The 16,519-nt window shown below is 44.2% G+C and overlaps 2 protein-coding genes across 3 annotated transcripts in view; one reads left to right on the forward strand and one right to left on the reverse strand.

The window, feature by feature from the left end:
• Positions 1 to 16,519, forward strand: part of LOC137434339 (growth arrest-specific protein 7) — a 517,476-nt gene that overhangs the window by 127,324 nt on the left and 373,633 nt on the right. The window lies entirely within an intron of this gene.
• The window catches only part of CLCN7 (chloride voltage-gated channel 7), a 109,846-nt gene that overhangs the window by 91,253 nt on the left and 2,074 nt on the right, over positions 1 to 16,519 (reverse strand). Inside the window, exons 2-4 of the mRNA XM_078785438.1 lie at positions 618 to 674; positions 421 to 504; positions 269 to 334 (exon numbers count right to left, since the gene is read on the reverse strand). Of these exons, the coding sequence (XP_078641564.1) occupies positions 269 to 334; positions 421 to 504; positions 618 to 674 (207 nt within the window). The remainder of the gene's footprint in view (positions 1 to 268; positions 335 to 420; positions 505 to 617; positions 675 to 16,519) is intronic.

Here is a 16,519-nt window from a genome sequence, read left to right on the forward strand (position 1 = left end):
TGTTGGCGTTTCCCGCTTCTCCTGCTGTTCCTCTTGTTATACTTAAGCTTGAGACAGCCAATAGGGTACAAGTACATCCCGAAATCATGTTTAAACTTCAATACTTATTGTCTCACCGGTTGTCCGCAGATTAACATATAGGTAACTGCATACCAATTTGACCAGGAATATTTAGTCATCAAGATTCGTGTCACCAGTTAAACATAAATACAGGATCGAGCTGAATGGTACAGGTAGGTAATAATAGTACTCTGCCAACTCAACATACCCTCGGTCCAATTTTCCTCTCTTCCTCCAGGAATAACTGATTCTCACAGTTGTCATAATCCAAACTCTGTGGGACAGAAAAACATCATTGTTACCATCTCAAATCGGTATGCGTGCTCCTTCCATTTTGTAACACTGAAAAGGTACGCTTACCTCATACTTGAGCGAGAGAAGGTTCTCTGTGTGAGGAATCTCCTTGGGACTGCAGGGAGGTTGTACATTCTGGATATTACCATCCTGTAAAGAACATTAGGTGTGGTCCAAACAGTGAAAATAGCATAATGAACTGGCAGCTGCAAGTAGAGCGAAATAAGTTGATGAATGGGTACAATGGCAGGTGTAAAGCTCACCTGATTGATGACCTCAGCAGCTTCTTCTACTGTCTCAAGGGAGCCTTGTGGTCTGGGCTGGAAATATTTGCAAGTTTTATCAGTGAAAAAAAAACAAAAAACATAAGAAACAGTAAAGTTACCGATATTCACATCGATAGGGGAAAATATCCTGGCTTCCACAAGTGAAAATCTAAAATAAATAAAACAAGTTAGTCAAATACAAAACATGATGCAATCAGGATGAAGTTGGCTGCCATTTTAATGCAAAATTTAAAAGGGAGACCCAAGTTACATGCTAAGCACCATTTATCATGGGCTGACCGGATGGTTTTGAGGTATGCACATGCACCTCTAACCCGGGTTCAAATCCCGACCCAACTATAAACTGTCATCCCGGTGTTTCACAGGAAGGGTGATCCATCAATGGGTGTGCTGTCCCTCGGATGGACGTTAAACTAGGCGTCCCATCTGCCAGCATTTGTTGGTAGATGTTAAGGATCCCACGGTGTCCTCCGTGGAGAGTATATGAGCTATCGCTGGCTCCATGAGTAAATTACAAATTCCTGCCCTAACTACTACTGAGAAGGCAATGGCAAACCACCCTACATAACCTTTGCCAAGAAACTGCTTCAGCAGCACCAACTCTTTGTGACAGAGTTTGGTACATCAGAATTTCAGAATTAGAGTAGGAAGCACTTCCAAAAATAGTAATAGCTGTTCTGTTTTTGCACACACATGCACTTCGTACCATGGGGTGTCATGCACAAGTCTCATCCATAAAACGTTTTAAACATCCTCTGTAGCTAATGATGCTGGGATCACAGGTTCAAATCCCATACACTGTGTTGATTTGTGCAGTCTACTCTAATCATGCCAAATATAATTTGAGAAGTGTATATTTGTCTGTATGTTGATTTGTGTGTGTGCTTGTTTGGATTATATGCACTCCTAGACAGTAGGATGGAATGAAAAGAAAACTGGTGTTTCGAGTCGGGGTGTACCCGGGAAATTTTAGGATATAAACTTTTTATATAAAACCGGGGTTTAAGGTGGGGGGAACCCCAATTTTCTCCATGTAAATGGGTATTGTATAGCGCCACCTGGTGGAAGTGGGTATTACAAGTCAAAAAGAATGGCACTGTAGAGCGCATACCCCTACCAGACTACATTTTGTATCCCATTGACAGGCCGGATCCGTTCCTTAACCAAAATCTAATCGGCTTCTTCTCGTCAACAACCCACTCATCCACCTAGTTTTGTCATAATCCATCCACAACTTTTAGAAATATGAAACGTATATTTCAGCGCCTTCAGAAAGTATTCACACCCATTGACTTTTTCACATTTTGTTGTGTTACAGCCTGAATTTAAAATGGATTGAATTGAGATTGATTTTGCCATTGATCTACACAAAATACCCCATAATGTCCAAGTGTAATTGTTTTTTTAGAATATTTTTTACAAAATAATTAAAACTGAAATACAGAAATATCTAATTTACATAATTATTCAATCCCTTGAGTCAATATTTCATATAACCGCCTTTGGCAGCGATTACAGCTTCAAGTCTTCTTGGGTACGTCTGTATATCAGCTTTGCACATCAGAATTTTGGGAGTTTCTTCCATTCCTCCTTGCAGATTTGCTCAAGCTCGTCAGTGAACAGCAATCTTCAAGTCTTTCCATACATTCTTAATGGAATTCAAGTCTGGGCTGTGGCTGGGCCACTCAAGGACTTTCATTTTCTTGTTCTGAAGCCATTCCAGTGTTGCTTTGGTTGTATGCTTGGGGGCATTGTCCTGTTGGAATGTAAATCTTCACCAGTCTAAAGTCTTTTGCACTCTGAAGCAGGTTCTCCTCAAGGCCTTCCCTGTATGTGGCTCTATGTTCCCTCCATCCTTCGAAGTCTCCCAGTCCGTGCCACTGAAAAACATCCCCATAGCATGATGCTGCCACCATCATGCTTCACGTTAGAAAAGGTGTTACATGGGTGATGAGCTGGCTCGTTTTACACCAGACGTAGCCCTTTGTATTTCGGCAAAAGAGTTAAATTTTCCTCTCATCAGACCAGAGAATATTTTGCCCCATGTTCTCAGAATATTTCACGTGCCTTTGTGCAAAATCCAAGTGTGCTGTCATGTGCCCTTTTCTCAGGAGTGGCTTCCATCTGGCCACTCTCCCATAAAGCCTAGATGTGTGAAGGGCTGCAGAGACTGTTGTGTTGGCCTTCCGGCAGTTTCTCCCATCTCAGCCAAGGAACTCTGTAGTTCGGTCAGAGTGGTCATTGCGTTTTTGGTCACCTCCCTGAATAATGTCTTCTTGCCCGGTTGCTCAGTTTGGCCAGACGGTCAGCTATAGGAAGAGTCTTAGTGGTTCCGTATTCCATATTATGGGGTATTTGGTGTAGATCTGTGCTAACAAAATATCAATTTAATCCATTTTAAATTCAGTCTGTAACACAACAAAATGTCAAAAAAGTCAAGGGTTGTGAATACTTTCTGAAGGCATTGTATATCATTTTTGATCCTCTTGCTCAATGGTGAAGAATCACCGAAATCGAATCAATTCGTCCTTGTGACACACTCAACCTTTCCCCCAAGTTTTCTCCAAATCCGTCGATAACTTTTTGAGATATCCTGTTCACAGAGAGCCAAACAAATAGCCAAAAAGACAAACAGACAGACAAACATGGGTGAAAATATAACCACCATCCAAGGTAAAAATACATCATCGACATCATAAAAGTGGGGACATTAACCCGTGTGTAATGACAGGTTCTTTGCTCGTGTCTGCAATTCACATAAAAACTACACAAATGTGTCTCAAGCTCCTCCATGAATTTTGGACACTTTAAGGAAAAACAAACAAAAAAAAAAACCTTCCACATTTCCCATTTACAATAAATGTCCTGTGTTCATTCAGAAAGGATAAATGACAGCAAGCCTGGGATATGTTAACCACATGTGCACATCATTTGGAAAAAATTTAAGCACCATATTGAAAAATTGCGTTTGGTTTTTGAACAGCTTTGGATATTTGGGCTCAATCATCCAAATGCAGTTTCATTTGAGAAAATGTGCAAAACTATCTGAAGTTGGGTTAACAGCTAACTTGCACACATGTAATATATTGTTGTAGCCGCCACATCATTCCGGTTACCCGGTATGAATTCAGTGAGTCATGTTAAAACGATCACGACCGTCACCCGCCTCGAAGACTCCCAGGCAGATCTGCGTCTCAGGACCGCGTTACCATGTAGAGTGGAGTCCCAAAAGCGAGCGAGGATCACACCAATAGGTGACCACGTGACCGACTGAGTCAGGCCGAGTAAACCTTATGATCATGTGGTGCAATATTTTGTAGCGGTAGGGAAACCGCAACAAATTCAAATTAAACAGGATTTCTAAACCACCAGATGAAGCTACACCAGAACAACCAGAATTCACTCAGAGATCAAGTCAAGTTAAATGAAAGTGCAATGGTCAAGGGGAGGAAACTAAATGAAACAAAGCACCAAATGCATACATAAAGAAATAAACCTCTCACCCTCTAACGGTTAGAGTCTCACCGATATGCGTCCACGGTAACAACGAACGATCAGGAACCTTAATTACCAAACCTTACAAGACTTAATTCACACGACAGGATAGAGAGACATGTGCAGGTAAATCAACTGAGTCACCTCATGAAGTGATACATCCAGTGCAGGCAAGGCAATGAGAGGGAGGGACAGAACCGTTGGTGTGGGTGCGGAATCAGCTGGGTAGGGCGTGGCCTCTGTTCTGGGGAGCTCAGGATGAACACAGCCTCTGATGTCACATTCCCAGCATTATCCATCCTGATCTTTCAGGCCTCCACCCTTTATATTTGTAAGATCGATCTCCGACGTCATTGGTGGTGTTTTACACCCTCCCTTCTCATCCAGCATTGGTAGTTCGCCAAGCTGGTAGGTGCTCCATCACCATGATAAACATGAGTGGGCTGAGAGAACTTCCCTGCCTCAAAGCGTTGTTCACATTGAACTCCTCCAACATCCAAGGACCATTTCGGCACTCTTCACCTTCCTGGATCTTTTCACTTCATTCATGAGGTCTTGGTATTTGGTCATTTTATTGATTTCCACGTTATTTAGACCAAAATCACTGGGTAGTGAAACCTCAATTAAAAATGCCTTATTTTCTTCCTTTTTAAAAAAATCTGAGTACTATGTCCGGTCACAGTGCTTTGTTTTCTATGTTCATGCTGGATGGGATCGTCAGGTCATACCTGAGCATTATGGCCATGTTTTCAATGACTGCTTTTAGTTCATGTTTCCATGACTTTTGTGGAACTGGGATATTGAAATTTCTGCAGATATTTCAGTGGATTGCTCGACATACCTTGTTGTGCCCTTTGGGTGAACAGCTGCTCTGACCTGTTTTTTTTTTTTTTTACAACCTGATAGGAGGTGACTCGTGCTTTCTGTTTCTACATTGCAGAATCTACACTTATCCAATTGACTCAGTCCTGCCGTCTTCTTAAAGTCATTAATGTAGTGTCCTTGGTCTTGGGCATTTATAATGATTCGTTCTCCGTCCCAGTTGAGCTGACCTCCTTTTCGCCATTCCAGTGATCCTTCTTTGTCTATCCCCAATCTGTCTAACTCTTCTTTTAAATATTTTCCTGCTCTATTGTCTTTCAGTTGTCACTATATATCTGTTGATATTTCATCATCTTGTATTTTATTTTGCCTTTTTTGCAATCGCTGGAGCTGTATTTGTTGCTATTTCAGTTTGGTGCGTGACATTTTGGAAAAAAATTTTGCAAGGTGAGTGAGATACCTCTTCTTGTTTGTTGTTTTCATGCTTGTGTACAAATTGTATTCGGTAGTGTGTCGAACTTTTCACGTACTCTGTTAATTATAGTCATCGCTCTGGGCACTTGATTGAGTTATATCATGCTGCCACCTGCTCCTTTCCTCGGCATTTACATTCTTGGAATGCACTGATTTTTGTAGAACATTTTGTGGATAGTGAGGATTTTCCTTGCTTTTATGTCTCATTTGTTGATTTTCCAGATTGTGGCCAGTTTGGTGTGTGTGTATATATATATATATATATATATATATATATATATATATATATATATATATATATATATATATATATATATATATATATATATATATATATGTGTGTGTTTTTCCATTAAAAGATGATGGTAAAAATCTAATGTATGGTCTAATGGTCTAAGACCAGATCTAGGTATGCTTCCAGTCCTGTAATGCAATTAAAGTGCCCCAGAGCCAGGTATCACAAGAAAGTGATAGGCATTAGCCCCAGAGCTGATTCAGACAGGGATATGGAATCTGACCAAGGTAATGGTAGACAATTGCCAAATTTTGAGAAACACCATGCGCTTTTTAATGTCCACCACCAACCAATGCTGAAAGATGGTGCCACAGCTCAACCGCCCAATCGACAGATGGCAAATCGTTGATGCAAAGCCTTACGTGCGAATCATCAGGGTGACCAGTTATATTTGGGCCGTAACTCAAATCCAGATGAGACAGCTCAAGGATGAGTGCACAACCTCTGAGCTATCCTGACAATCCCATCATCACAGGTCAGTATTCGATACCACCCAAAAGTTGCGGTGTGCAATGTTCACACAGAAATGTAGCAAATTACATCAATACCAGTGTTGGATAACAGTTTCAGACTTGCGTCTTGTTTCCATGCACCACTCAACTCGGGGTGTAAACTCGGCTGTCCCCGATACTGTTTCCATGTACATTTTGCCAACTCGCATTGGCTGGCAAAGTGAGCTGGCACCAAAAAATTTTGGACCCCTTCCCAAGGCACGTCATATCACTGAACAAAGGATGTATCTTTACAATATCCGTGCATTTATATTCTCATGTCACCTTTTTTTATTCCCCTTATAAAAAGCTCCAAATAATTGATAATTATCTGAAACAAAGCACCAGAATCCATTATTTTGGTTTTGCTGCAAGGTTTGCAAAGCTAGAAGCACATCATCAATCCTTTTTTGATCGAAAACTCAGTGTTGCATGGAAACATGAGGTTTGCACTCACTCGGGTTATCCTCAAAAGGAGGTTGTGGTTGAATCCAGATGACCTCAAACCTGGATTTTCAAGCCAGATTGAGTGGTGCATAGAAATTAGGTAAGTCAAATGCGAGATCAAACAGGTGATCCCATAACCATGGTTTAACAGCCCAGCCGAAAAACAGTATTTATAACAACCAGCACGTGTGCAAAACTCGCAAAAAACCTCCTTTGCTGGGGAAGGAAACAAAGGAATAAAGAAACATAAAAGGAGAAGTTGCATTTTACATTTCTCAGAATAGCCATGACCATGGGCAACCTAAAGGGAGAACTGGAAAGCATGTGAAAATGCAAAGCTCGTCCGCGTCCGTTTGTATTCAGTTTTCATCTTCTTCTTCTTGTTATGTATGCTCAAAATAACAACTTAAATTAATATTAATATTTAAAATGACGATTAAAAAAAAAAAAAAAAAAAATTGATGATTTTATGCAGCTGTGACCTTTGATCTTTAGATCTAAAAAATAACCAGCTTCTAGCTTTTGATTGGTGAACCAACTCGGGTCAATCGAATGAAAATTTACAATTTTATGTGACACTGACCTTTGACCTTTTGACCATATTATTAATTTGCTTTCTCCATATTCTCATAATAAAGCTTTGTTGAAAATTTGATGACAAAACTCAACTGGTAAGTTTGATGAAAATTTATGCTTTTATGTGATGCTGACCTTTGAAATTTTGACCTTTTAACAAAAATTATTAATTTGCTTTTTCCATATTATCATAATAAAGGTTTGGTGAAAATTAGATGACAATAGCTGAAATGGTAAAACAGCTACGGCCCGGAAAAAAAAAAAACACACACACACACACACACACACACACACACACACACACACACACACACACACACACACACACACACACACACACACACACACACACACACACACACACACACACACACACACACACACACACACACACACACAATGTACCCCGTCTCCTGCTGCACAGGGGATGGGCTAATTATGAATTGAAAACAAGAGGAACAAGATTGAGTTTTGAAAGCTGCAGAAAGTCGGCGGGGTATATAGAGTAGATACAAGAACCAAGGTGTGTTCCAGTAGCAAGCGGCTTGCTATCGATTGCCAAGCCAGATATTCCCGACCAACCACTTTACAAGCCACTTGGCAAGCGGAGCAAGCGATCGAGGGAGGTGCTTGGTGAATGGTAAGCAAGCCACTTGCTAACGGATCACACCTACTTAAGTTAGCAAAGATGGCCACCATAGGCAGATTCAAAACGATTAGTGGCTGTTTCTTCAATTTTACTATAACAGTAGATATTTAAACATGCAATTTCATACTTTAATTGCTACTTCAACTTTTCATCACAACTGTTCAAGATATACAAACATGCAAATCCCCCCTCTTCTTCCCCCAAAAAACCAAAATGCACAGTGGTATATCGGTTCATAGATTAGCTTTGCAAGGGGCTCCTCCTTCTGACTCCACATTTATTTTTCTTTCGCTCTTCCCAGTGCTCTCTGTAGCCGGCTTTTCGGTCGTTCCAACAACGTTTGGAGTTGTACTTCCTTGTGAAGGACATTTCTGCCGAGAGCAAAGTCTCAAACACCCTTCTCCAGGTTGGGGAACGTGGCCTTCAAAAGTACAACTCATGGACGCTGACTGATGGGCAGAAGAAGGATCCAGACAATATATTTTACCGATTTATCAAATTATTGGAACCTGTGGACAACTTCCGTGTGGGCCAAGCTCATGAAGCTGCCTACATCCATGTACCTTGCTCAGCTCCAGACCATGAACACTTTTAGTACCCCTCCCAGTGGCAGTGCGATGCATGCCAATGAGGAATGTACCAACGTCTCTGCTTTCAGCAGAAAACTGGCATGTTGTAAGAATTATGGAAACCCTAACAACCGATTGGAAGGGGCCATTTTCTCGCTCAAAATGATACGTGCAAGGCATGTTGAAAATTGGGACACAGGACAAAGCTATTCTTGTCCACTAGATTCAGGCAGGTACCACAAAACAACGGAGATACCAGACGGGGAGATGCATGACCCCACCTCATGAAATAAATTTGATTGAACAACATCTGCCTTAGCACTATGAGCAGTCGCTGTCTCAGACATGCGTAGCACCATGGACACTGCTGACCATGACTGTTTTGTGTTTCATGCGATCAACGCTCCAAATACGCCACCCTATAAAGTATTCACTCAGGTCAACATACGTCCTCACAGCAGATCAGGCACTCATCTATTGTCCCTAAGGATGGACACGGGTGCCCAGGGGAATACATTTCCTTTACGCATATTCCATCAGATGTTCTCGGAGGAATTCAGCAAAAAATCATCCTCCTCATATATGAAAGTTTTTCACCCAATCGCTAATGTTAAGCTTACTGCTTACAACGGAACTCAACTGCGTCGGTGGTGCTCACATCACATGCAAGTTCAGGGAGTCACTTTGGATGGACACTCATTTCTTTGTTGTTGATGTACCTGGTCCAGCCATCCTTAGACTTCCATCATGTGAGACCATGAATGTTGTTAACCTGCACTGTGCCACACAACAACAACCCATACACAACAGTGTAGAGGATGGACTCGCTGCACATTCACAGAGGTTCGACCATATTGGTGAGTTTCGGGCCACACACAAACTTGTTGATCCGAATGTGCCCCCTCATGTGAAGCTCCTTGCCGAACACCTGTTGCATTGAAGGACAAAATTCAGTTTGAGTTGGACAACCTGCACCGTCTTGGCGTTATTAGGCATATTGAGGAACCAATGGAATGGGTTAGTTCATTAACATAGAAGATGGCGGCTGTGCATGTGTGAGATCACGGAGCTCGCGACGCGGCCTTGCTTCCTTCTCACCACGGACTGAGAGCACGGTCATTGGATGCTCAAAAACGTTAATTCCAGGAATTGTACGGCTCCGGAAAGATACGAACGTTGATCTCGATTAACCCACACGAGGTTTTGGACAACTGCTGGGCTCTTGGAAGCTGAAGGCCGCATTGGGCTTGACGGTAGAGAATCGAAAGGAGGCCGTCTAATCTGCTCGCCTCACGCTTGTTGTGTCTTCGACGCGCGGTGTTCGACACCGCCATTTTGGACCACTTCCCGCATGAGTGGCTAGCCCAGTTTCAACAGCCGCCAAGCTCCTGAAAGTACTCTTTGGGACGCCAAGCTAAGTGCCGGCTGAAGGGGTTTATTTTCATTTTATCTTTCCCTTGACGCCGAGGAGTTCTGGAAATCTCACAGGATTGTGAAAGAAAACATCTGTCATTATTTACTTTTAACAATGCTTATAAAGCAAGTCGAATAAAGCATCAGGGCCTGGCGAAGCGTGCGGGCGGACGGAGGGCTTCATCGCGCCGGAGCTTGGAGCCGCGTGTGGACGATGGACAAGACGACGGACAGATACCACATTTCCCCACACGAGGTTTTGGACAACTGCTGGGCTCTTGGAAGCTGAAGGCCGCATTGGACTTGACAGTAGAGAATCGAAAGGAGGCCGTCTAATCTGCTCGCCTCACACGCTTGTTGTGTTTTCGACGCGCGGTGTTCTACACCGCCATTTTGGACCACTTCCCGCATGAGTGGCTACCCCAGTTTCAACAGCCGCCAAGCTCCTGAAAGTACTCTTTGGGACGCCAAGCTAAGTGCCGGCTGAAGGGGTTTATTTTCATTTTATCTTTCCCTTGACGCCTCCCCCCCCCCCCCCCACCCCCCGGAATTTCCATGTTTTAAATGTTTCCCGGTGTGTACCCTGGATAAGAATAGGTACACCGTATCCCTGCGTGTCGTAAAAGACGACTAAGAGGGTTGGCGTCAGGAAGGGCATCCGGCTATAAAAACATTGCCTCAAAAAGAGAACCATGACAATTACAACTACATATGGGCAGGGTACAGCCCGAAGTGGAGATCGGTTTCTGAGGTTTGGGACATGGAATGTAGGGACAATGACAGGGAGATCAGGAGAAGTGGTGGAAGTATTGGTCAGAAGAAGAGTGGACATATGTTGTGTGCAAGAGACGAGATGGAAGGGAAGTGGTGTGAGAATGGTGAAGGGTAGGCAAGGACAGAAATACAAGTTTGTGTGGCAAGGGTGCCCAGAGAGCGTGAATGGTGTTGGTGTCCTGTTTTCTGAGGAGTTTGTCGACAGTGTGGTGAGTGTGACGAGAGTGAGTGATAGGTTGATGATGGTGAAAATGATGATTGGAAAGCTCTTGGTGAACGTCATCTCGGGATATGCTCCGCAGGTTGGTCAAAGCGATGAAGAAAAGGACAAGTTCTGGTGTGCGATAGAGAAGCTGATGGAAAACGTGAAAGATGAGGAAGTTGTTGTGGTAGGAGGAGACCTAAATGGACATGTGGGAAGGAGTATGGATGGTTTTGACGGAGTTCATGGGGGTTACGGATATGGTGTGAGAAATGGAGAAGGTGAAAGGATTTTGGAGTTTGCTGATGGAGCTGATTTGTTGATTTGTAATACTCAGTTCCAGAAAGAGGATAATAAGCTTGTTACATACACGTCAGGTGGGTCGACGACAACCGTTGACTACCTGATGGTGCGTAGGCGAGATAGGGGGCACCTCCGGGACACAAAGGTGATCCCAGGGGAGGAGGCTGTTTCACAGCACCACTTGGTTGTCTGCGACGTAAGGGTGAAAGGTGCGAGGAGAGCTCGGCGGGTGAAGTACCAACCGAGAATGAAGGTGTGGAGGTTGAAAGAGGTGACAGTAAGGGAGGCATTAAAAGAGAGGCTGAGTCGGGTCGAGGATGATGTGGTTGAGCTTGAAAGTGGTTGGATGTCGATGAAAGCTAGTCTGTTGGGAGCCGTTGGTGAGGTATGTGGATGGACAAAAGGACCACCGAGGCACTCGGAAACATGGTGGTGGGATGATGAAGTTGGAAAGAGGATTGACGAGAAGAGGAAGAAGTTCAAGGAGTGGCAGAAGGCGAAGGGTACGGGAGCAGAAACAGCAGAGCATGAAAGTTATAAGGCAGCCAGGAAGGCTGCAAAGAAAGAGGTAGCAAAGGCGCAGGAGGCATGTAGGAAAATGTTCGGAGAACGCTTGGATTCGGAAGAGGGTCAGAAAGCAGTATTCAGGATTGCAAAGCAGATAGCAAAAGAGAGGTGTGATGTGATGGGGGTGAGTTATTTTTTTTTTTTTTTTTTTTTTTTTTTTTGTATACTGAATCGAGGCTCGTGAAAGAGCTAACATTTACTTCACAAACAAATCAACCAGACAAACAAAACACACAAAAAGAGGGAGCGGAAAACAAGATGGGGAGAGAAGGGGAAGCACACAAACACAACATTTGAGAGCAGGGAGATGTGTGGAAGGGAGAGGGCGAGGCATCACACAGGTGTCCATCGAGGAATCACGAACAGCGGCCGAACGTGAGTTGCTGAAACAGCTTGAGGATGGAATAGACTGCCAGCAGAGGGACGACCAAGGAGGAACTCTGGTACGTAGACTACTCTCTGAAACATATGGCATGATCCTTACACCATGTGGCCTTGGTTAAATGTTTCCACAATCTGATCCGTCACCAGTTTTACAGAATTATCTTCATCTCAAGTGGCCACACAATGGAAAATGAGACTTTAAAGTCTTTCTGTAATCCCAGTATATATCAAAGAACATTTCCATTATTTGTTTTCATATTTGCCAGGCTGTTCCAACCAAGGGAAGTTTGCCATTATCGAGTTAAAATGACATGTGCTTCACCCTCTCTTTTGCTCAAGGTCATCTTCCATCTGCTTGGAAATCTGCCAACATCACCGCTTTGCACAAAAAAGGTGCAAAAACAGATCCTAGCAACTACAGACCAATCAGCCTTCTCCCAATTATCAGCAAAGTCATGGAATCCATCATTGCTTCAGATATGAAATCTTTCCTCTTCTCCAATGGCTTGATCTCTGATCATCAATTTGGTTTCAGATCTGGACACTCTACTCTGGACATGCTGCTTCTGCTTTCACAACAATGGATGGAGGTCCTCAATGCCAAACAGGAAATTAGAGCTGTCTCCCTTGACATATCACATGCCTTCGATACGGTCTGGCACCCCGCTCTGCTCACCAAACTCTCCTCTTTTGGTATCCATGGAAATCTCCACGCATGGCTGGCGGACTTCCTCTCTAGTCGTAGTCAACATGTGGCCCTGAATGGGTTTCTCTCATCTCCTCTTCCTGTTCAGGCTGGAGTTCCCCAAGGCAGTGTTCTGGGCCCTGTGCTTTTTCTGGTCTTCATCAATGATCTCTCTGACTCTCTTGAAAATCCTCTCTATCTCTTTGCTGATGACTCTACTCTCTGTCGCTCCATTCTTTATCCCTCAGATGGGCAGTCTGCAGCCTCCTCACTCTCTGCAGACCTGGACAAAATCACAGACTGGGCAAACAAGTGGAACATGTCTTTCAATCCTGACAAATCTCACACTCTTACGATGTCTCTCCAAAAAGACCGACTGGACAACCTTCCCATCCACTTTCTGAATAATCCTCTCCAAGAAGTTCAGTCACTCAAGCTTTTGGGTCTCACTATCTGCCATGATCTTTCCTGGGAAAACCACATTTCAAATCTGGCCTCCAAAGCCAGTCGCCGACTGGGCATCCTCCGTCGTGCGAAGTCCTTCCTTGGCACACCTGAGCTCCTCACCACATACAAGGCTTTCATCCGCAGCTCAATGGAATACTGCTCTCCCCTCTGGGCTGGTGCTCCTGCCTCACACCTAGCTAGTCTTCACGCTGTTGAAACCAAAGCATTCAGAATCATTGGAATCTCCCGCGATGAAGCTAACTCCAAGGGCCTCTCACTCACTCACCGCAGACAGGTTGGTGGTCTTCTACCGACTCCTCTCTGGCCTTGCCCTTTAGCTCTCTCTGGGCTCTGTCCCCAAAATATTCCTACAGGTCGCACAAGATCTGCCTGCAACCCTCTTATGGTTAAACTGCCAAAATCAAGACTCTCTGCTCACCTTCACTCCTTCATTCCTCTTTTCTCCCGCCTCTGGAACAAACTCCTTCACTCTCTTCAATCCCACTCCACCCTCCAGGTCTTTAAAACAGCTGTTCACCACCATCTCTTATCTTCCCCCATCCTGGGCTGGAACCCCCTTCCCACGCCTCCTCCCGTTGCTTGAAGGATGAAGTGGGACAAATCGTTGTCGACCCAGATGGAATTAAAGGAAGATGGAAAAGATATATGGAAATGCTGTTGAATACAGAGAATGAATGGGATGGCAACATAGAGAGTAACCCTGTTTTAGGACCGGCAGAGAAGATAACTGAGAAGGAAGTTGAGGAAGCGATAAAAGCAATGAAGGGTAGAAAAGCGGGAGGGCCGACGGGAGTTGTGGGAGATATGTTGAAGGCAGCAGGAAGTTGGGGTGTGAAGAGAATGACAGAGATCCGTAATCTGGTGGTGAAAGAAGGCCGCATTCCAGTGGATTGGGAACTGAGTACCCTCGTCCCTCTATACAAGGGGAAAGGTGACCCTCTGGAGTGTGGCTCGTACCGAGCGATAAAGTTATTGGAGCATGGAATGAAGGTATTGGAAAGGGTGTTGGAGAGGAGGATAAGGAAGAAAGTGAAGATCGACGAAATGTAGTTTGGATTCATGCCAGGAAGAGGAACGACAGACGCGCTTTTCATTGTGAGGCAGTTGCAGGAGAAGTACATGGAGAAGAGGAAGAAGTTGTTTCTTGGGTTTGTTGATCTGGAGAAAACATTCGATAGGGTACCACGCAAAGTATTGACATGGGCATTGAGGAAGTTAGGAGTGGAGGAATGGTTGATCAGAGTAGTGATGGCAATGTACAAAAGAGTGCCACACAGCTGTAAGGACGTCCACACAGCTGTAAGGTCCACACAAAACGTCCACACAGCTGTAAGGACGAAGGACGGGAACAGTGGTGAGTTTGAGGTGAAGGTGGGAGTGCATCAGGGGTCGGTACTAAGTCCACTACTATTTGTAGCTGTGATGGAGGTGCTGGCTCAGAACGTAAAGGAGGGTTTACCGTGGGAGTTGTTGTATGCAGATGATCTGGTGTTGATTGCGGAAAGTATGGATGGACTGAAGGAAAAGATGAACACGTGGAAGGAATGTATGGAGACAAAAGGTCTGAAGGTGAATATCGGAAAGACGAAGGTGATGGCAAGTGGTAAAGCATGTGGTGAGGTGGAAAGAACTGGGAAGTGGCCCTGTGCTGTGTGTAGGAAGGGTGTCGGAGTGAACTCCATTCAATGTACAATGTGTGCTGAGTGGGTTCATCAAAAATGTAGTGGTCTGAGAGGGTCATTAACCAGTGTGGCAGCTACATTCAAATGTAAGGTGTGCACAGAGGGAGCTGCAGATGGAGGAAATGTTGAGTTGGATCTTGGAGACGGCATGAAGCTGGAAGGTGTGAAAACATTTTGCTACCTCGGAGACATGCTGAATGGAGAAGGTGGATCAGACTCGGCAACGGTTGCTCGAGTGAGATGTGCATGGAAGAAGTTTCGGGAACTGAGTGGCGTGCTGATGATGAGGGGAGTGTCGTTGAAGCTGAAGGGAAAGGTGTATGCTGCATGTGTGAGAAGTGTTATGATTTATGGGAGCGAGACATGGGTAATGAACGTAGAGCAGTAACGACGGTTGGAAAGGGTGGAAATGCGAATGGTTCGGTGGATGTGTGGAGTATCGTTGAGAGAGAGGAAGACAAATGATGAATTGCGAAAGATGATGGGAATAGAGCCTGTGATTGATGCTGTGAAGAGGAACAGGTTGAGATGGTTTGGTCATGTGTTGAGGAAGGATGAAAGTGATTGGTTGAGAAGAGTGATGGAAATGAATGTAGAAGGAAGCAGAGGACGGGGAAGACCGAGAAAGACTTGGCTAAAGATGGTGGAAGAAGAAATGCGGGCAAGGGGGTTAACAAGGAGAGATGCAGAAAATAGGGCAAAATGGAGAAGATTGTCATGGGGACCGCAAGGCTAACCCCCGCTCTAGCAGGGAAAATGGCCTTTAAAATGCATGTTGTTGTATTAACATACGGCACAAAGAAGGATAATGGCATTCCTGTCTGCCGAGATCCTCGTCACCTAAACCGAGCTTTGATCCACCAACATCACAGAACCCCAACAACTGAAGAGTTAAAGCCCCAGTCACACCAGGCCTGTGACCAGGTTACGACCTAGCTGCGACCGAAAATTTTGTGAATCGCGGGCAAATCGTATAAAGAGCGCACGACTGGTCGCAGAGGTCGTGGCAGTGCCGGATTAACCATTAGGCAGACAAGGCATGTGCCTTCGGGCCAGCCAAAAATTCGGGCCACAAAAAGTTGTAAATGCGCGCAAGGTTACAATCTAAGGTCTAGTAAACTGTAAAGCAAAGTGCCAAATCTGTACGTGTTTTGTCATGCATATATTCATACACTGCAAATTGTATGGACTAAACTAGTTTGAAAGTAGTTTCTTTTCACATAAAATATTTGTCTTTTTTTGTATTAAATATTTTGTTCATGAATCAGTTTATCTTTTGTCTGGGGTCCATTTCCATGAGCCCGAGATCTAATTTAAATTGTTCAGGCCATTCTCTAAAATTTCAAAATGTGCCTTCGGGACTTAGGCTTAATCTTCATGTGCCTTAACCGAGGCTTAATCCGGCACTGGGTCGTGGGTGATCGCCAGAGCAAAATCAGTCGCAGCAAGGACGATGGTCATGTTCAAAACTTCTGACCTGCGATTCCAAATCGTAAGAGGTCGCAGACAGGTCTTACATGGTCGTACCACCAGTCGCGCATGGACGCACCACCAGTCGTGCATGATCGCGGGTCAAGTAGTC

This window comes from Myxine glutinosa, chromosome 10, assembly GCF_964187855.1.
Source record: "Myxine glutinosa chromosome 10, kmMyxGlut1.1, whole genome shotgun sequence".
Lineage (NCBI taxonomy): Eukaryota > Metazoa > Chordata > Myxini > Myxiniformes > Myxinidae > Myxine > Myxine glutinosa.